This window comes from Amblyomma maculatum, chromosome 2, assembly GCF_055883805.1.
Source record: "Amblyomma maculatum isolate TAMU_Amacu chromosome 2, ASM5588380v1, whole genome shotgun sequence".
NCBI classification, from domain to species: Eukaryota; Metazoa; Arthropoda; class Arachnida; order Ixodida; family Ixodidae; genus Amblyomma; species Amblyomma maculatum.
Window position 1 is genome coordinate 104,587,270 of NC_139345.1, and position 21,738 is coordinate 104,609,007.

A 21,738-nucleotide genomic window follows, 5' to 3' on the forward strand; every position below is an offset into this window, starting at 1 on the left:
ACCATTACATTTAATTCGCTATGAAGATCAATTATGGCAACCTACGTCTGAAATATGCCGTTAACCATACGGTCAAATTTGGCGAGGAACGTGATGTCACCGAAGAGTTACATCAGGATGCAACATGTACGAAATACAAAACTCAGTTTAAGATTAGACGAAAAGGATTAAAGTTATATATGAACTCAAATGAAAGGAGAAAATGCACGGACTTCTCAGCAGAGTTCTTTGACGATTAATATGCATACTTGCTTGGCGTAGCCTTCGCAACCCACATAGAGAGAGAGAGAGGGAGTAGCAAAAATATAAATTCCTGATATTGTCATTAGCATGGTTTCCTTCTGCGAAATGTAAAACGCCGCGAAAGACTTCAGCACGTGTCTTCCTTGAACATCCGTTAAAGGTATTCCATGCGCGTATTGCAACTCCGGTATGAAAGCTAGCTGTGCGCCGTGGCATGGCGCCTTGCTTCCGCTAGACAGACAACGGCGTTAAAATGGGTTTACGCACATGTTTTGTCAGCGTAGGCACCGGAATTGTTATTGTTTTTGGTTAAATGACTTTTGCGACTACCTTCCGTAAAACAATAACAAAACGCATAGGAAGTTACGCTTCCTAAGCCGGAAATGAACGCGTAAAAAAGAGTCACCCATAAGTGCTACAGTCAGCCATCTTAGCATACATTTTCCATCGTTTTGCATACCCGAAATAGTGCAGTGCCAGATCCATAATAATAGCATCAATTCCATTTGATCAAATGCGCATCTACGAGTACGAACAGCCTTTAGTTTATATCTATATAGCAAGAATCAGCTAAAATTTCGAACTTATACTTCATTTCTATTTGAGGCCATTTTGCAAATTAAGCCCATGCGAATAAAGGGGAAATTATTAGGGGGCTTTTATGATGAAGCGGACGCCGCTGCTTCGAAGTGTGCTGTTGGCTTGCATTTGGCAGCCGAAGGATGCAAGGTCTTGCCATCGCAAGCGACGTAAGACAGCCGAGGGGAAACTCCGCATCCTTTGCGCGCCCAGCCAGTCACTTCGGAGCCGGCCCATCTGCCTCCCTAGCCGGCGGGGTTCCTAAGCGAAAAGAACCAAAAGCAAAACCCGCTGAGCGCCCTTTCATTGGTCAGTCGCCGACGCGTGACTAGAAACTCCGTCTTGGGAGTTTTGTGCGGCACGGGGAAGCGTACGGTGCTGTCCGCTCTCCGTCAGGCCAATACGGAGAGAACGAAAGCGCGCGGCCGGTGTAGCGTTCCGCTGACGTTGAACCTCGATGATCACTACAGAATTTTTATTTTAGGTCATTTATGTAGCCGAATTAATCTCGCAAAATTTTACGGTGTTCTTACAGCGTTTAATGACAATTGTGCGTGGATAAACGTAGCTATCAGGTTGCGCATTTCGGATTACATTTCGTCGCGTAGGAAAGCACGCCAGTTTACACATCATCCCGCTCAGCCGCACTACTAACGCTACCAGTGCTGCATGCAACTCGGGCTCGCTGCTCTCTCCGCTAGGCCTGAAATTCCAGAGGGAGAGAATGCGCTTCCTTCCTCCTCGTAAGCGTTTATCCGTGGGCGAATTCCAAACATTTCTTTTCTTTCCGTGTCTTTAGTGTGCTTTATTGCTCGAACACGTTTCGTTTCTGCGCTCTCGTTTTTGAGTTTTCTCGCGAAACCGACTAACGCGTACGACTGCGACACAAGCTACGAGCGAGACGGCAGCGTAAGGTAAGCGCCATCGGTGTTCATTTGCCCGTCTGGCGAGTACGGGACGGAAGGCGCTGCGGCGGCCCCGGAGCACCCCATCACGAGCGACGAGGATAGGCCTAAAGCCAGTCGACTGTGGAATGCGCACGTAATTGTGGACGCTCGAGCGATCGTCAGTCGCGTTGGACCTAGTGTTGATTCTACTCGTGTGCAGGAAGGTTGGCAATGAGGTGTGTCTTCGAATATTCCTCTTGTCATGCCCGTGCGCCAAGCGCATACGGGCGTATGCGTCCCGTGCGGGAAACGAAAATGGAGCAGAACGTGCTACGTCTCATACATTGGAGGAAGACTGCGCCCTCCAATGTCTCGGCGATGCAGGCAGACTTAGCAGGAGGTCATGTTTTTGTGCGCAGTTTCTGTGCTCCTGCCACGATCTGGTTTCGACTTCTAATTGCGTTAGCATTGGTTTTATTTTGTGTGAACTACCGCAGCGATGCATCGTATGAGTTTCGGAGACAACCAACACGGTTCGCATTCCTGTGATAAGGTGACGTACTCGTGTCGCGACGAGCTCTGTTGTGGCTTTGTCCTCGTGATAACGAGCGTTTACATTGCGCAGCGTTCGATGCTTGCTCCATCTGACTGGCCATTCGCGGATAACTTGAGCTGTTTGCACTTTAGGAATCCGCGTGTTTAGTTGTAGTGGGTGTACGAACTCACAGTCGCTGGACCACATGTGTTTTGATTCAGGAGTTCTGACATGCGCCTACTGATGCTTTCGTTGCAGCATGCGCGAATGATCGAGTGGATGACACCGTGAGCATTTCATCAAATCCACGCTTCAAGATGAAGGCTGTACGTAACACACTCTCGACGTCGTACGCCGCCCACAACGGTCAGACGCCGTTCTACCAATCGAGTGAGTGCAGCGCATGTTCGCGGCTGTGATGTTGTGATCTTGCACATATGTGGATGTAACATAGCTGTCGAGCGCTGCGCAGCGGGTAGCTTGCACGCTCATTTTCTTCAGTGCGACTCTGTCGCTGAGCTCTGCCGGTTGTGTGAGATCGTGTGTGTGTGTGCTGACGGCTGTACGAATCACGAGTGCAAGTCAATTTCCAGCCCACCCTGCTATGACATGGGGAGGTGTGTTGATTTGCATATTCGGCATGCTATCCTGGATATCATATTATTATTTTTTTTTTCTTACCAGGGACCGATCGGAGACGCGTTTTAGAGTTTTATTTTTTTTTTCTTACCAGGGACCGATCGGAGACGCGTTTTAGAGTTTTGTTACCTTAGAGCCCCGCTGTTCCAGTCGGCTTATATTTTAATTTTGCTTATAATGTTTGCTATATCTACATGTTGATTCAAGTTGTCATGGGTCTTCCTCTTTTGTGTTACTTTATTAAGGCAAACTTTTCTGGCTCTCCAGTTCCAGTGTTCCTTTTCAGCATGCGAAGTTCACTGGATTTATTTGCAGATCTCCACTAGTGGCATGCAGTAGTTTGTTGCACATTGGGCAGTTCAGTTCTAAAGTATGGTTTTGTTATGATTTTTCGTGTATAATTCTCTCCCAACTGCTTTGTCTGGAATTTCTAAACACAAAATAGTTTGCGACATGAGGTGTTGAAGGCATTCGCTGATCAATATTTGTGAGGAAAGTGTATGCATTTGCTATCATTTTTGTGTTCGTACAGCTTAGGTACATTGAGAAGCAGGTAATGTAATTATTGGCTGCTTGCTCTTCAAGGTTTGAAATTAAAGAGGTCGGCTTTTATATAGAACGGGTGAAATTCTTGGTGTGATTAACAGTATATAAATTTCAGTTAATGCTGTGTTTCATGCTATGTGCTAGGGACGGTTGTCATGCAGCTTTTTGCACAGCTGTTTGCATGGCATTTTTTTTTCTGTTCTTGGTGCTCACATTGGCTCTGTAGAGGAGCAGCTTTTTCCTTTCACAGTAGAATCTCTTATGCTTTCTCTTATTCTGCAAAATGAGTTAAGTAACATTCACAAATGAAAGGAGTTCCAGTGAAGTTATGAAAATGCTTTTTTTTTGCAGGTTACTGCCAGAGCTGCTCTGGGAGCGAGACTGATGTCTCCACATCAACCGAGAACCTTAGCACAGAAGAGCGACTTTCCTTGAGACGTGGCGAGCGGCAGGAGCCTCAAGGGGAAGAGACTGCATTGACCGAAGACGAGATCAGCTCACGTTCCAACACGCTTGTGATTCGGAACAACAGCTCCATTGACGGATTCACATCGCCCTTCTACGGCAAGCTACCCGAAAGTGGTGTCGGTAAAGGCATGGCACCGTTGACTGCGGCAGCGGCACCTGTTCGTGAAATCACTGAGATACCCAAGCATTACCTGGACCAGTCTGAAGTGCTTAAGCACCTCGCCAAGGAAGTTCACAAGGACCCTCAGTGTGTGCGCAAAGGCTCTACGGGAAGCTTCTCATTCTCCCAGTCACATGGCGACCTTAGCCAGGTGAGCAGTGTCCGCCATGCTTTGCAGTTTCTGTTGTGAAGCAACTTTCTTTTTTTTTTTCAATCTCTCCTCCTTTCAACTTGAAGTGCGTCCTATTACTGCCTCGGGATACTTTTCGTCAGTGAGTTTGCCAAGTCTGAATAGCCTCTGCAAGTTTTGCTACTGCAAAGAATGTGGTAGTTGTAGCACCCAGTGGGTGAATAATGGTAGCTGTGATTTGAAACACATCTCAAAACTGTGATTAGTTGGATGACCAGCAATGCTACATTTGCAGTTTTCAAGGCATTATACAGAACCTCCTGTTACCAACAGTATATGCCTAGACATAGCAGTTGTTTCAAAGGGGCCACATGACAATGAGCTGAGAGAATCGCAGGCACCACTTAAGTAGAGCAGACATTCGGGCACATTTGTAGGGGGACATGAAGCTCTTCGTTAGCACAACAAAATGAGGCAAAAACAGAAGAAAAACTGTAGTAGTGGTTGTCCCGTCTCTCTTCCACTTGTCTTGTCTTGGTGTGCTGCTGTAATGCCTCATGAGAGGAGCGATGGTTTGCACTGCAATGAAATATATGTACATACGTGTGCAGTGAGCTTGGTAGAATCAGTTAAGTGGTGGTGCTGGAACAGTGTGAAAAGCTGTCACCAATTCCTTACCTGCAAAGAGTGAGAGACAAGGGTTCCAACCGTCCACGCCATTTATGACGAGATGTAGGGCTTGGGATGCCCTTCAAGAAATGCGGGTGCTCCTCTGCTTTTGGAATACCAGTGCGATTTGAGCAATTTTTCATTGCATCAAACTTCCCTGGTATCATGCCGCATTTGCACCTTTCCTTGCCTTAACGTCAGGCAAGTGAATGCACATGTGAACATTCTATAGGTGAAGGCTGTGTCCTTGACTGCATTAACTCCATGTATTATAATGCTGCAACCTTCTGGGCTTCTGTGGAAACAGAAATAAAAAAAAAAAAAAACAGGCTTTGATTACTGTGAGGAAAGGCAGACATATCCCTGGGTACTTTGCTTAGGACGCTTGAAAATTGTAGTTATATTGCTTGAGCATCACAGGTGATCACAGGATTTTTTTTGGGATATAGTTTGAAGTGTTTCAAATGTTTATAAGAGTGATTGTGGTTGTGGAACAAAACTGTTATGCATGGTTTCTCAATTGCAGTCTTACTTTCCTTACTTGAAGTTACTGTGTGCTTTCAGCAGCTTATCAAACACGTGACAGGCTTTAATGCATGGATGTCGTCATTTGAGGCAGAGATTTTTCTGCAAGCATTTGAATTTTTTTTTGGTTTTTGTGTACTGGTCATTTTAGTAGCCCCAGTAGAGCCCTAGCTTTCTGTTAACATAGACCTGTGTACTGAAATATCTGTTGTGGCATTTGGATGGATTTAACAGCAGGAAACTGCTCTCTTTTGGCAGTTGTTCTGTGCTTGCCAGTGGCCTTCATCCATGTGCTGAACATTCCATTGCTTCATCACATTCCAGACCAACTGTTTTATCTAAAAGCGCGGTGTGGCGTTCACATGACGCAGCTTAGGGGTATGCAGCAGATGTGCGTAGCATTTGATGTTTTAATAATCCCGTTTCCTGCAATATGTGTTTGTACATACATGTAGGATTAAAGGGATCATAGTGCATATCTTATCGCCGTGGTACATATATCGCTGTGTTCAATTTCAAAGCACTTGCAGTGTTTTCTTGATGATGTGGTATGTGTAGTATTGTCTTTTAACCAAAACTTGTAGTGTATGCCTGTGAATGTGTGGACTGGTGGTGTCTTGTTGCCTTTTTGCGTGAATCTAGTTTACTAGCTTGCGTTGAATGTGAAACTTGTGAAACTGGTGGCGTGCATTTGGACTACCCAGGCCCTAAACATTGAAGGGTGTTCTGCTTGGTGTGTGATAGTACTCCATTTGGGCTCGTTCCTGTTGCAGAATTTGAGATCATTATTATTACTTTTCTTGAAGGCTTACTGCGCTAATGTGACACTTTTTAAAAAAATAACCTCTTAAATATGTCAACCATGAAAACAGCTCTGTGTGCCAGCACTTCGTCCTGCAATTCCAGAAATCGGGAGTTCGCATATTGGGGGCATTGAGCTGAGTTGAGATCTAACGCTTACCGGAACCGGCGTGATTCTTAAACGTAACAAACGCTATGGAAAAAAGCAGAGGCTGGTAACCACAATTGCTTTTGTCCACACTCTTTTTCTTCTTATGCAGTGCTGCTTGAACAAGCGTAGAATGACATGTAAACTACTTTTTTTATTCCTGTCATTCATTACTGTTCTGCTTGTTTGGAGCTCATGAGCAGTATAATGTTTTTTTGTTGAGGAATGGGGAGCTGACAGCAGTCACCAGCTTTGAGGCTTGGTGTGAATGTAAAGCCTGGCAGCTACATTCAAATACCCTTTTGTTTGCTGTGCAGCACGTCTTTGCTAGTAGTCTTCCGGCATGCAGCAAACGCCTTGTGCCTGTACGACCACATTATGTGGCTACCTTGTGCTATGTTAACAAGTAATGAATGTCTCCACAGTTATAAAGTAACAACTAATGCAGTGCCTCTATAGTATGGATTCCCTTTTTAAGTCCCTTTTTTTTCTTTTATTCGGACACGCTGACCTATGTCCGAATAAACATGGTAGCATTTGCGTTGTGCTTGCATGAAAGAGAGCTTGTTGTTAACACTGGTTTTCTAACATCACCATCTGCTGCTCACCTCTGCCGCAGGCTGGGAATGGCGGAAGCAGCTCACCACGCTGGAAGATGGCAACCGTCGACATTGACGCAGCCGCAGCAAGTGCCAGTGTCTGTGCTGGCAGGGGTTCACCATCGCGCACCTTCTCGCAGCAGGCCTCACCGCAACATCAGCAGCAGCAGCAACAACAGCAGAACAACATAGCTGCTGCTGCAGCTGCACTCCTATACCAGCAGCAGCAGCAGCAATACCAGCAACATCAGCAGTATCAACAACAGCCGCAGATGCACGTCCGTCCCAGCGGGAGCACCTTGACCCTGGAACCCGAGACCGCAGTGCAAGCGGTGCAGCAGTTGCTGGAGGAGAACAGTGCCTTGAAGGCAGAGCTGGACTTGTACTACGGCAAGGTGTCGCGTCTGCAGAGGCTCGAGCTGGAGTTGCAGAAGCTGCAGGGAGACCACGACAGCTTGGTGCAGTCCACAGAGAAGCGCGAGCGCCTGCACGCTGCCATGCAGTCCCGCCTTGAGAGGGAGCTGAGCAAGTCTCAGGAGGTGGCGCGCCGATTCAAAGGTAGGCCAGATGATTCTTCGCTTCGGTCGACGGGCAGTTCTACCTTTACAGAGAATTCATGGCCATATCTTAAAGGTGGCCAGAGTGTAATGGTAGCGGAGGAGCTCTGAGAACAAGGCAGAATGGCGTGAACACACATAGATTCATCTATGCACAAGCCTTGTTCTAGGCCGCAATCGTCATCGGCCTCAAGTTTTATGTTATGTGTGCACATAGTGTTTGTGTGTGTGTGTGTGTGTGTGTGTGTGTGTGTGTGTGTGTGTGTGTGTGTGTGTGTGTGTGTGTGTGTGTGTGTGTGTGTGTGTGTGTGTGTGTGTGTGTGTGTGTGTGTGTGTGTGTGTGTGTGTGTGTGTGTGTGTGTGTGTGTGTGTTAGTATGAATAGCTTGAGCCACAGGCTTGGTCTTTGGTTAAGATGGTGGCATGCTGCTTGTTGCTGAGGCGGGAAGCTGCAAGAAGCAAAAGTTGTTTCTGTCCTAGCAAAATATTTGAGCGTACAATTTTTGGCCATGCTATGTGCAAATTTGATCACGTTGAAGAAGATAATAAATTGCTAACATGGGCCATGAGATTGTGGTCCAAGTGAAAAGAGCTTAATTTCTTATAATGGTCGAATTGAACATAATGTAACGGGCTAAAGGTTTTTCAATTTAAATTTGGTGCAGAAAATTGTGCAAAGAGCATAGAAACAATGTCCTGCGATTAAACTAACAGCAACAGTATATACCCACGTTGGGGCTACTTGTTGATTGCATCATGTTCCATTCCTTAGGAGGTGCTTGAGATGTGTTGGTGCTTTTTTTGAGGTCTGTTCAGAAAGTTTCTGCTGGAAAGGAATGCTAGAATAGTCTACATCTGAATAGCAGCACTCCTGTGTAGTGTTGCACTGCATGAACTTTTCGTAATGCATTCCAGAGCATATAAGCGCATACTTCATAGTCAGAAATGCAGTTGGTCTAAAGACATGCTCCACGATGACATTTGATGCATTCAGTGACAAAAATTGTCCGGTGGCTGCTGATGTTGCATGCGAATTACTTTGCTCAGCTTTGATGTGCCGAAGAAAAAAGTGTGCCTGCAGGTTTAAAAGTTCAGTAAAAAGAAAGTTTTTTGAGCCATTTCTGAGACAGCTGTGCATAATTGACCACTTTGGTCACTGCACTCTTTGTTTTGGGTAAAGACTTAGTTTTTAAAAGCTGACGTTCAGTTCCTTAAAGCTTGTATAGTTTTCATGTTCAGTACTTGCACATTTCACTGCAGTGTTGATCAGTTGGCTACTGTTATTTAGGACATTGGGCTGAGTCGTTTGTTTTCACTTGTGCAGAACAATTGGACACTACCTTGGCTCAGCTGTCCATCCGATCGGTGAGTAGGGCTATCTCTGCCAGCCAGCAGCCTTGCCCTTAGCAATTATTGAGACTTCTCGAGCTTAATAAATGTTTTGAAATATGCAGCTGCCAGAACATGGAGACTCTGAACTGAAAAAGGAGGTCAGCAGAAGGGACGTCCTCATTGCTCAGCTGCTTACACAGAGTAAGTAATTTTGTAGTCCTCGTTGAGTTATTGGGAATTGACTGCATTGTCGTGGCCGTACCATCAATCCTTTTTTTTTTTTCTTTTTTTTTATTGCGTGCAGACAAAGAGCTTACAGCTGAGAAGGAGCGCAAGGAGATTGAGCTGCAGGCGCAACGAGCAACACTGCAAGAGCAACGCAATCACATTGACATCCTCGACAACGCCCTCAACAATGCACAGGCCAATGTGGTTCGTTTGGAGGAAGAGGTGAGGACCAAGTTTGACTTGTTGCCGAAGCGAAGCGTTTCCAAGTGCAGTGCCACAGTTGCCTGTGCTTCAGGTCTTTAAAAGTTCTTGTATCCTCTTTTGCTTCCTTTACTCAGTGCCGCAAGAAGCAGTTCTATGTAGAACGGGCCGGTCAGCTACAGAAGCACCTGGCCGACATGCAGATGGCAAGCGAGCGGCGACTCCAGATGGAGAAGCGCTTCCGAAGCCAGCTGGAGCGAGACGTGGAGAATCTCACGGCTCAAAAGGTTGGTCACTGCTTCTTATCCCTCACATGAGACAGCAGTGTGAGAACGCTCATTTGCCGAGCGAGGTTTCGATAGTTTGTGGTATGTATCAGGTGTGATGTGTTGTACGGTAGTAATGCTGCTTCACGGTACTACTGTCATTTCTTTTAGAGCTCTGTGCTCAAGAGCAGCATTTGGCCATGTTTAGACGAGCTGAGTGTAACTTGGCCGCGTGTTTGTGCTTTCAGAATGACGGTAAATCTATGAGCAATTCGAGGAAGGAAGCGGAAGACATGGAGATGCTTAGGAAGACTCTGCGAGAATACGAAGAGAAGATTATCAGCCTGGAAAACGAGGTTGCGAAGGTGAGTAGTTTTGTCAGAAATGTGAAAGGGCTGCGCCATATCCTGCCAGGTAGGGGATGGAATTTGAGGTCCTTGCTCTTTTCTTTTATCTCTCCTATCAGTGGGAGCAGAGATACCTGGAGGAAAGCACGATGCGTCAGATAGCTGTGGATGCTGCCTCTGTGCCCAAGTGAGTCTTTTCATTTGTGTTCGATCTTGTTCTCGCATTTCCTGCCCTTGAGGCTTCAAAGGCCGGGTTCTTCTGAGAGATAGCATATCCTGCGTTAATGTGCCTGTGAACTGTACTATTTTAGATGATGGACGGAGCTGTCTTTAAAACACTCGTTTCGTTGCTGCTGTAATTCAATACAATGAGGTTGTTGCGTTCTTTGCAGAAGGTTTCAGTGCCCGTGCTGCTTGCAAAGTACCCATATTGGTGTGAATCGGATTATACAGTTTGGTTCCAAAACTGTCTCTGCCAGCATATGACAGCTGCACGTGTTGGTTTGTGTGTAGTATAGACGGGGCATTGCTATTATCATTTGTTGCAGCTGCCCGATTGAGAAGACGGCATGTGGTGTGTGCGTGGCAATGTAGCTCTGCTGGGCCACAGATCTGCGCCCCAAATTCTTGCATTTAAATAATATATAATTGTTGCTATGGTGAAGCAATTGCTGGCGGAATTGTGGCTAATCCCTCAAGTAGCTTGCAAACAGGCTCAACTCAACCCAGCTGCCGAGGTATTTATTTGCTTTGGAGGGAGACCGTGCAGGTTTTTTGTGAAAAATAGCCTGGCGTTTACCACTAAATGCGGCAATGGCTGTAGGTGAGAGAAATGTGAAAGGATGATAATGGTGAATTTACACTGTGGCAGGAAGGAGAGAGAATATGAGAAAAATTAATATAGCACTTGTTGAATTTCCGGGTGGTGGGAAGGAAAAAGTCATCTTCAGCAATGTTCTCTCAGATGAACTTATTCACTTCACACTTCAGGATGGCAGTGCATTTCACTGCTCTTTGAACAACTGAACCGTTGCGATACAAACTTTCAGAATGATGTTGTTGTCAACGAAAAAATGTTCTGGATATAGGTTTAGGGCAGGCAACCATATGAGCAACATCAAGAAGGGGACAGAGCTGCAAGCAGCCTGAACGCCTCCAGCTTGGACATGCCCCAGCATTAATTAAATTTTGAAGCTTAGCCTCATTTTACATTCCAATTTTGTGTCCTGCTGAGTAATGTGTAAATTATAACAGTTGCCTCAAAGGTTTCATTCAGTGGCATAATGTGAAGCATGTTTACTAAAGAGTAACGGCAATCTGCAATAGCAGCAGAGAAAAAAAAAATGAAAACTGACATATTTATTTAGTCTCACATATATGTGTGGTCCTTGTGACATGGCTCTGTGCCAGGGCACTTAAGCAGCATTGTTTTGAACATTGCTGAAGATTTGACTTTACATACCTTGTACATTCAGCAGTGTGAGAGCTGGGCAGTACCTCAATTAGGGTTCCAAAACATCGTAGTCATGCTTATTATTGGGAAGGCCTGACAGTTTGCAGTGTTCCTTGAGATGTGGAACAGTGTAGTGTGGCATTACAGTTTCTGGCCTTCCTAAGCCCTGTTGCACTGCCTGATTGCAGGGATGCCAAGATAGCAGCATTGGAGCGCACCTCCCAGGAGAGCGAAAAGCTGATTGCACAAGTCCGGTCGGAGAAGCTCAAGCAGATGGACGAGCTCTATGCCTCGCAGCGCAAGTGTGCCGAGCAGGAGGGAAAGTAAGTTGTTTTTTCTTTTTTACGCGAGCATAGCATTCGCGGTCACTTTTTGTCGTCCTTTAGCAAGCTCAGTTTTATTTTTTCTTTTGTCTGGTGCATGTGTGAGTTGTAAATTGGAATGGGATTGTGCTCGCTGTGCACGATTTGGTGGAGTTATTCTCCTCGTCCTTACCCCTGCTTTCTCTTTCTTACTGCGTTTAGGCTGAAGGATCTGGAGTCTCGACTTGCAGAAAAGGATGCCATGATCCGGGTGCTTCAGCAGCACTCGCAGGAGAAAGACGCTGTGCTGCAGAATGCAGTCATGGGGCGGCCGCGGCACGCTCGCGCGGCTTCTTCCGTCACCCTGGGCTCGGCCGCTGCAGGTGCAACAGCGGCACACCGCAGGACAGGAAGCAAGGATGAGATTGGTGAGCGCGCTGTTCCATGTGTGAGTGCTACGGTCGGATGCAGCTTGCATTGCGTAACATTCATTGCGCGACCGAGCTGTCAGTTTAGAGTACCAAATGCATGTTGTATTGCTGCTGCGATGTCATTAGTTTTATGAATGTAGAGCAAACTTCACAGTAAAAGTCTTTCACAGAGATGTCAGGGCCATGATTTAGACGGTTTCGTATGGTAGCGTTTAAGTCAGTGACTATTGGAATTTCATTTTAACGCAAGGGAATCTTGTGCTGCAGATGTTGCTTTAAGATACAGCATTCGGCGTCATGAACCTGCCCCCCCATCCCCCCCGTTCCTTTTTTTTTAATTTTTCTAATGGTATTTTCTCACGTTCATTTTCCCTTGCTTTTCATTAGCCAACGGCGCTAACAGCTTCACCAATTGATTTCCAGGTTCTTCTAGTCTCTCTGGCGTGGTTGCAAGTGAGGCGGCATCTTCTGGGGCAACAAGTGCTTCAGTCTCACAATCGCAGTGCTCAGATTCCAAGAAGAGCATTGACGAACAGCTGAAGGAGTTTGGCTCCCGACTCTCCAACAAGGTCAGTGACGTTTCATTTTTCATTCTTTTCTATTACTTCCTGCTCCAAGCTTTCATTTGTTGCCCTCACGATGCTATCTGCTTTTCGTTCAAACTTTTGGGTTGAACCTTACTTTAATATTTCAGTGTGTAATGTCGTAAGCGGTATCAGAGTAGAAACCCTGGGCAGTGAGTTTCGGAAACTACTCATTTCATAGGAGCTCTCCCTCTAGCTTGACTTCATGGTGGAGGCCACCAGTCATGCCATTGTACTCAAGCTGATGTGATAAAAATGGTTGTTGTGGTAGTTTGTATAAGCTTAGATGGCATTGCCGGCCTCTGTTTTCCTGCACTTCATGAGACAAGCGGTAGATTTGTTGCTTGGTTGAATACCTAAATGCTGTCTTGCAAAGGCCTCAGACATATAGCCATAGCATAGACAGCAATATCATCAGCTGTGTAAATATTACGTGTTTAAGTTTTGCTCTCTGGCTTGCTTCCACAACGCCACCTGAGTGCCCTTACCTTTTGCATTCCAGTTTTTCTTTTAAAACTGCGGCAACATTGAAAGGCATTTTGGCTCGTGTCGAAAGAAATGAGGTAATTGGCATGGTTATTTATGAGGGGTTGAACGACCAAGCCCCGGGTGTGTCTGTCTACCTGTGTGCCATTTGCTGTGTACTTTAACAGCCTGAACTGCTGGCCGTATTACACCGCTTTTTTTTTCTTGTTGTGGTAATGAGATGCAATGTGTTTTCTAACAGTGCAACCCTGTTATGTCGCACGCAAGGGAGATATGCTTTGTCAGATCTTCAGCTTCTAGGCTGAGAAACCAGGAAACTAATTTGTAGCATGAACTGCTTCGCTGCTTTCTTTCGGCCTTGCCATTTGCATGAAATTTGGTATTGTTATTGAAAAGCGTGGAGTAGCGTTCTGGGTTTGTTGGATAATGAAGTGGCGGAGTTGCCAGTTTTGTGTAGGAATGACATTTGTAGTTTGTCGTATAGTGCAGTCCACTTATAACGATATTGAGAAAACCGGAGAATCCGATTTTTATAACCGATTATCGTTACATCTGGACCGGCAGAAGAAAAAAAAAAGGAAAAATGGGACAACACACTATCCATGTAGTCTTGCCTACTTGCCAGCGATGAGTGAATCGGGTTGAACAATGCAAGTCATCATAAAAAGCACTGAACACCTTATTACAAGATACATAGCCACGAAATAACTTTAGCATGCTAAGAAATTATGACATTTGTGCTCGCTTGAGCAGCAGCTGGAGCTTGACAGTTGCTGTGAGCAGCATTGCTTCCAGTATAAATGCGTACGTTGGCGTCGGGCCTCTTTACGTGCATGATGTCAATCAGCGACTGGATGAACTGCAGGATATCCCCAGCCTTGATGGTCGCTAAAATGTAGAGTGCAAATGTCCGTATCTTTTCGTGAGGCTTCCAACCTTGAAACTCTGTCGGAAATTGCAATGAATCTTCTGTTTCATCTCAAGAGCTATCACGCTGTCACCGTCACCTTGGTCGGCGTCTTCCACGGATGCATAATCAAGCGATGGTGATGATCATATGACTGCACTCTTTGTGCGGCGATAGGCAGTGACTGCGATCATGATAGCGCTCATTTCCTGGCCGTTTGCAACGCCGCTCGTAGATTTCTCCACGCCGTTTCATTTTCAACACTTATGTTGAGTTTTCGCATTGTCCTCTTCTTAGTATTTTATTTTTTTACCAAACATTCAGTCAAATTTTCGTGGTAAACATCTCAGTTGTAAGAAAGCTATCGTTGTATCCAATATGCCGCCGACAGTGGATTGTTATAGTATATGGTTTATTTTTACATAGGGGCAATGGGAAAACTGATAAATTCCGAGAATTTGATCGTTATAAGCGTTATATCGTTACATCTGGTATCGTTACAACTTACAAACAAGTGGATTACACTGTACTTGCAACTCTGCTTTGATTGCTATTGCTTGTGAAAGTAGACCTTGAAAAACGAAAGCAAAAAATGCTTGTGTCTGGTGTTGTAGTCCTACCTTTTCTTATTTTGCAGACGTGAGAGCCTGTTTTACCCCACATGCATTTCACTCGTGATGTGCTGAATTTACAAGTAGGCTTCAGTAAAGAAGGAACAAAGCTGGTAGTTTCTTGTCTTAAGGAAGCTACGATACATTGGTGCTTGTTGGTAGGACAACTGCCCATGCTAACTATCCCGAACCACCACACACGCTGCATCAGGTTTGTCTCTATTGAAAAGAATGCTGGCAGTACGGTGGTATCAGGAAAAGGCCTCACAGACAAAGTAATGGTGGCATCGCTAAAGGATATTTTCGGGTCTCTTTAGTGCACATTCTTTTTTTTTTTTTGAGTGGTTGTGTTACAAAAATTCTTATTCTGCTGCCAGAATAAAGAAGAGTCGGGTCTGTGATGAATCTTTTATAGCGGATATGCAAGAGAAAAAGAAAACTAAGAAAAGTGTCATATTTTACTGATTGTCTTCTTGTCGCACATTGCTGTTTTCAGGAATTGATAATAGACACACTTCGGCCTGATAAGGAACACACCACCACTCGGCTTTGGAGGGTCTGAGAAAAAAAAAGGAGAGCCATCTTCTAAGAAGTGCGCCAACTGCTGCCATCACTCACTCATCCGCTGCTCATTCCTGCCTCATGAACTTCTCTCTTCTGCGCTCACAACGGCTTCGTTTCTGGGGAATCGCTCCACATCACGAGTGCACTTGTGGCACCTTCCCGCGACCATCCCTGCACACGATGGGGCTGGCCGGCTGGCTGGCCGGCCGCTTTTGCCGGTTGGTCTGACGAAGGAAAACTACACAAAGGGACTAGCTCAGTGAACTTTGATTTTATGTGAAAAAAAAAAAACAACAAAACAAAACAAACTTTTGTTTTCTCTTTGTTATGTTTGCGCGACAAGAGTGCTCTCTTTGCAATAGTGTGCAGAGTTTTGTTTTTTGTTTTTCTCTGTCTTTCCATTTTTGCATTGTACTTGAGTTGTTTGCAGACAGGAACAAACACTCCACTGTCCAAAGGCAGTCTTCCTTTGCTCCCATACTCCTGTCTGTGTTTATTTTTTTTCCCCCCTCTCATAATTCAATTGCTGCCTCCTTTTTGCAGCAATTTCTACATTGTGTAGTCTTCCCACTTTCATGATGAAATGGTGGATATGCCAGGTCGCAAATTTTGCTAGAATGCCTACGCCAGCTGTAGACACGAGAAAGACTACTTGTGCTTTGCTTCTAAAAGAGGCCTGCTTTGTTTTTCGAGGCGGTGTCACTGGACAAACTTGACACGTACATTTTGCAGTGCTCGCTGCGCCCTAGCAGCAGCGTCACCGTAATTTTAATTTTTGTGCCTCTGTCATCCTTGACTCTGCATACAATAGAAAGATGTGTTGTTCTGCCTACTGTGCTATGGCTTTCAACAGTATGTGTGCGTTAAGTGTGGGCTGGTGCCTTTGCTCGAGAAACGAAGAAGCTAGTCAGTGTTTCTTGGTGCCAGCAAAAACAAAAGTGCTACGATACAAAAGTGACCTCCCCCCAAAACCCTCCTTGTGCTTTTTAAAGAAAGATAGCTGTGGTCCATGTGTGCAACTTTCTTTTCTTTCTTCTTCCTCGCTGCTGTCCCACTTTTAGCCCGAAGAAGAAAGTAAAAGAAACTAGTGTTTGGCTACAATCCTTTGTCGTTTGTTTGTTTTAGCTTTAGTTGCACATTCTTCATTTGTACCTGCTGTGAAGAGATTGTGTCAGCGTAGTAATAGTGCCTTGCAGATCTGCTGCCGTGAACAAGCTGGCTTTTTATGGATGGATGTGGTCTCAGATGGACAAAGGAGCACGGGGAGGGGTTGCATCAATATTGATTGCCTGTGTTTTTAATAAGCTGATCAGCAGTTACCTGCACATACTCAGTGTCCCTTTTTGATGTATTTAATTGTTTCCTCTACTGTCCAGTAGCGCTTATTTTGCCTAGTATGATGTGTAGTGTGTCTGCTTTGATGCATACCAAGAAGCAACAGGTTGCTGCCTTTTTTGTACTTCTGCATCGTTGACAAATGTTCTACAGAATATTTTAATATATGACAAACAAAAAGCCTTACTTTGTTCGAGGAGACTACATGGTTACCTCTGTCTGCGGTAAGCATGACACTGTAACAAAGCAGTTATTTTTACTAATCACTGTAATATAAGCCACTGTGCAGGGCTGTCACTCGTTTCATGCACATTAGTGTGGCATGCCTTTTGTGGTGACGTACCCTGCCTTCATGCCTTCAGTCATTGCTGGTTGGCATCCACATATGTGAAACAGCTGTGGGTGTCATTGTACAGCAAGCACTGAGGTGTAGCAAGCATTTGTTGCCTTGAACAAAAGAATCTCTTGCATATTTTATCTATAGAGCTGTTCCATTCCCCAAGCGGCTGATGTTGACCGGTGTACTACGAGATGATGATTTGGTGCTTTTGCACTTTTTAGGGGAAACCCTACCTTCCCCAGTTTCTTTTTCTGCAGGAATGAATGAGAGACTGTTGTCGAGTACAATTGTGCTACAAATTTTTATACAGTATTCCACTCTTGATTGCAATTACCTCTGCCCATAAAAATTGGGGAAAAAAGAAATGTTTTTTGACATTCGAAATTTCACACCGTGCAACAGTATGGCATGTGTGTATTATTTACATGTGTGTGCGCATGTACATTTTGTGCTTTGCGTAGTAGTGAAATGAGTCTAGAGAACAAACCGTTGAGCCCTCTTTGTTTAGGACATTTATGTAAGCTTTGCTTTTGTAGCCAGTTTTTTTATCAGGGAGCTCTTTCAAAGTGGAATACTGTAAGAGCTGTTGTGCTTAGTGGATTATTTACATTTGTGAGATAATCAATCTGTGCTGGCACGTCTTGTCTTTAGCAAACAGTCCGACCAGGTGAGCCACTCTGCTGTCTGGCTACACTATTTCATCACCTTCTCACGTCGGTGTGTTTTTCCAAGGATATTTTTGGAAGCACCATGTTGCTTTGGCTAAGACTGCATCTATATTAATGTTTGCCTTTGTGATGTATATACAGTACCTTGCGAATATCTGTGTGAAAATGTGTGTATGGATGCGTCGGTATAAAAAAAATATGAGTGACTGGTGTATCGGGCACTGTGTGCTGGTCGCACGTGCTAAGATACCCAAGAATGAGAAGAGGCATCTTCCCCCTTTTTTTGAGTGTGTGTGTGCTGGCTTAAACAGGCAAACAAAAATACCCCTGTACTATTTTTATTCTTTGGAGCCTTCTTTTGCTTTCTTATTTTTTTTTTCTTATAAAGGAAACAAAACTGAGCATACTAGTAGCACCAGTAACTTACAATGCACGAAGGTGACAGTGTCAGAATGGGCTGCAGTGTTGTTGAGAGTTGCTGGGAAAGCTGATAGTCTCCAGTGCACCGATCATGTGCTAGAATGCTTTGAAAAATGCATCGAGGCAAACTGAAGTTTACTATTGCACAGAATCATTCCGGATGTTCTGTGGACTGGAGTCGTTAGCGCTGCAACTTTTGTCCTTTACACCCGACACTGTTGCCGATTGTGCAGATCAGGCTGGTGTGAACGAAAAGAAAAAAAAAAAATTAAGCCCTCTTTTCCACAAGTGCCCTTATACTTTTGCACCTGGATGTGTTCACCAGCGGGGGCTTGTTTACTGACCTGGCATCTGTAAAAATCTGTTGGGTGTCCACAGCCCTGCTTTCTTTTTTTCTCCTCTAAAGCTCCTTTCTTTTTTAAAGATGCTTTTGTGCAGTTCAAAATTTTTATTTTTTTAACTTTGTGCTCTTACAATGTATTAGTATACTGCTGTGCAATGTTTCTGTTGCTGCAAAGAAAGATATCTTCTAGTCCTGGTGCCATCTATGATGTTTTGCAAGTTTTTTTTTTGTTGTGTTTTTGCTCCAAAGCTTTTTTTTTTTTTTTTGGCACACACAAAATGTGGGTCATTGGCTCTTTATTGTTTTAGCAAGGCCATTTTGTGTATAGTGAATATTCTGCACTGCTTCACAATTTGTTCAGTTTGTGCAGAAGTTAGCCTCTTATATATATAGATTTGTGACAAATAAAAAAGTGACGAAAAAAAAAAAAAAGTCCAGACTCGTTACTATATAGCCTTTATTCAGGCCCTATACAGAACATTCTAGCACCACTTGTGAACCTTCATTTGCCTATTGCAGCCTTGTGTCAATCGTATATAATTCTATATTAAGTTCCAGAAAAAAAAAAATGAAAGCGATACCAGCGGTTGGAACCATGTGATGCAATTGTGCATGTGCAGAAGTCTGCAGTATCTTTGTTCTTCAAAGGCAATTGGTAAATATTGATTAGGTAACATTTTAATTGGCTTCAGAAACAAAGTGTAGATTCAGTGGTAGTAGGGTGTCTTAAACAACTGGCTGTAATGTTTGCACCCATGTATATCATTTATGCAGCTTTTTTTTTTTTAGTCTCCTTGAAAGAAGTGCCATGTGACCAGCTACTGGTGCATCTCTCGCCCAGTACTACACACGCTAAGCCCGATATAGGGGAGGAGTGCTCTAGACAACAGCAGGTTTCACTATCTGAGACATCTCTTGGAACAGGGAAGTGGCACTTGAGTCACTTGACATAGCTTTTCTTGCAAGATGAGAGCATTTTCTCATGGTGTTTTTTCTTCTCTCAATTGCTGTCATAAGTCAGCTATTTTTGGGATGATTTACAAGCTCTGAAATGGCATTTTCTTCCTGAAGCCAATAAGGTTAGCAAATTAGTGAAAATCGCCATATGCACATTTTATGGCAGGATAAAAATGTTTATTTTTGCCTGCTCATCGGTACAATTAAAAAATGATAGAAGCCAACATGCAAGAGGTGTAAATAAGTAAATGGTGCACTAGTTTTCATTATGCACCACGCAGCCGAGTAGGCGACGAAACACAGGAGAGGCACACAATACACACACATAAACAAGGACAATGCTGCACTGACAACTGTTGTTGTTCTCTAATTTGATGGCACATACCTATATGCTGAGTGCATCATGAGGAAGGCCGGTCTGGACGAGTCTTCAGCTGGAGTGAAGATTGCTGGGAAAAGTATCAACAACCTTAGATATGCAGATGATACCACTTTAATGGCAGAAAGTGAAGTGGAACTCAAGAGACTTCTGATGAGACAAGAAGAGAGTGAGAAGTTTGGGCTTAAACTGAACATTAAAAAGACAAAGGTCATGGCGTCTTGCCCTATCAAGTCCTGGAGTATCAAGGGACGAGTGGAAGCTGTGACAGATTTTCTCTTCTTGGGCTCCAAGATTACCCCGGAAGGAGACTGCAGCCATGAAATTAGGAGACGGCATCTTTTGGGAAAGAGAGCCATGGCTAGCCTTGACCGCCTAGTAAAGAGCAGAGACATTACACTGCCAACCAAGATCCATATAACTCGTGCTATGGTCTTTCCAGTTGTGATGTATGGATGCGAGAGTTGGACTGTGAAGAAGGCTGACTGCCGAAGAATTGACGCGTTTGAATTGTGGTGCTGGCGGAGACTCTTGAGAGTTCCTTGGACGGCCAGAAGATCGAATCAGTCGATATTGTCGACCATAAACCCTGACTGCTCATTGGAGGGTCAAATTCTAAAGTTAAAGCTCAGCTACTTTGGTTAGCTGATGAGAAGAGAGGAATTGCTGGAGAAAGATTTCATGTTGGGAAAGGTTGAGGGTCACCGGAGAAGGGGTAGGCAGTTAGATGGCATCCTCGAGGCGCTGCAGATGAAGTTGTGTGATGTTAGGAAGATAGTGAGAGACCGGAAAGCATGGCGTGATATGGTCCATAGGGTCACGAAGAGTCGGACACGACTGAATGAATGAACTGAACTGACCCACACGGAAGGATCGCCCAAGAATTGGGGTGCAGAGATATTAGATTTTGAGATGTATAACTGCATCGCAAAAATAAATAGAAATAAATGCTAGGGAATAGAGAAGGAAATTTAAATATGAAAAACCAAAATAAAAAAGAGTAAATACTAACGCATGCAGTAGGAGAATGCTAAGATTTATATGTACAGATTAAAAATTCAAAACATATTAGCAAGGCAGACGTTTTGTTTCTATTAAGAAGTTTTGAATGGCGTCAAAAACATGTGTGGCTGCACCCAAGCATGGTGGCACCGAACGATAATAGAATCTGGCTGCTCAAATTAAGACCCAGCTGTTGTAACGGCTTCTCTAAATACAGTTTTCTCATCATGGTAAAACGGCGGCAAAATATCAAGAAATGATCTATTGCCTTCTGTTCTGTCAAAGAAAGGGAAAGACCTTTTAGATCATTGGGAGGGCCGTCAAAGAAGAAGTGGTGTGTGTCCTTAGAAGTGGAGAAGGATGTTGTTGTTAGATTTAATCAGTTGTCAGTGCAGCATTGTCCTTGTTTATGTGTGTGTGTGTATTGTGTGCCTCTCCTGTGTTTCGTCGCCTACTCTGCTGCGTGGTGCATGATGCTGTCTGACCAACTAGCTCGACTTTCAACGCTAGTTTTCATAGTCATCGACAAAAATGCCGTGGTGGTTTGAAAGTAGCAGCAATTGTGAACAGGGTACATTAATGCCCCAGTGTTCTATTTTTGTGAACACATGCTATATGAAATACCTTTATTAACTGCAGGCATTTAAAACCATGCATTTCAAAGGAGAACTGGATGATATGAGTGCTGATGCAGTGTTCGTGAAGGCTGACAAAGGCTCTCTGACAATGACTTTTCAGGTGATGGAATGCGCAGGAATTTTAGCAAGTGGTACTAGAAGGAGGAATCGCTTGCACGGTTGTTCAGTGAGAACTGAAAGAGCTGAAGTGGAGAGGATAAGGAAGCTCTAAACAGACTATCTCTATAAATGGAGTCCTTATCCATTGGGAAAACAATGGTACTGTCAATATGATTTCAGCTTTCACGGGCATTGGGGAAGCTGGCACAGTTTGAAGATTGAGTGTAGCTGCAAAACCAAATATCAATACTGAAGCCACCAAGTTATTGTGCTTTATAAGTTTGTCACGGGGTCGTTGGATTTTTTTTATGTCCCTGCACCGATGCGTACAAGAGCAAGTAAATGGGTGGAGTCACTTTA

At 44.3% G+C, this 21,738-nt stretch overlaps 1 protein-coding gene across 4 annotated transcripts; it reads left to right on the top strand.

Moving 5' to 3' along the window:
* The first annotated feature begins 1,434 nt into the window (after positions 1–1,434).
* Positions 1,435–18,568, top strand: LOC146199460 (uncharacterized). 4 transcript variants are annotated; one of them, XM_084594945.1, is made up of 15 exons: positions 1,435–1,565; positions 2,503–2,634; positions 3,781–4,208; positions 6,950–7,487; positions 8,810–8,850; positions 8,940–9,018; positions 9,122–9,267; positions 9,384–9,533; positions 9,761–9,877; positions 9,979–10,046; positions 11,501–11,635; positions 11,837–12,042; positions 12,469–12,614; positions 13,132–13,192; positions 15,130–18,568. In XM_084594945.1, exons 1-14 carry the CDS (start codon positions 1,547–1,549, stop codon positions 13,141–13,143), a joined length of 2,217 nt encoding a protein of 738 aa, XP_084451071.1. In that variant the 5' UTR covers positions 1,435–1,546; the 3' UTR covers positions 13,144–13,192; positions 15,130–18,568. The 4 variants fall into 4 exon arrangements, with proteins under 4 accessions (XP_084451071.1, XP_084451070.1, XP_084451072.1 ...); XM_084594944.1 differs by lacking the exon at positions 13,132–13,192; XM_084594946.1 differs by lacking the exons at positions 1,435–1,565; positions 13,132–13,192 and adding an exon at positions 1,572–1,736.
* Positions 18,569–21,738: the final 3,170 nt, after the last annotated feature.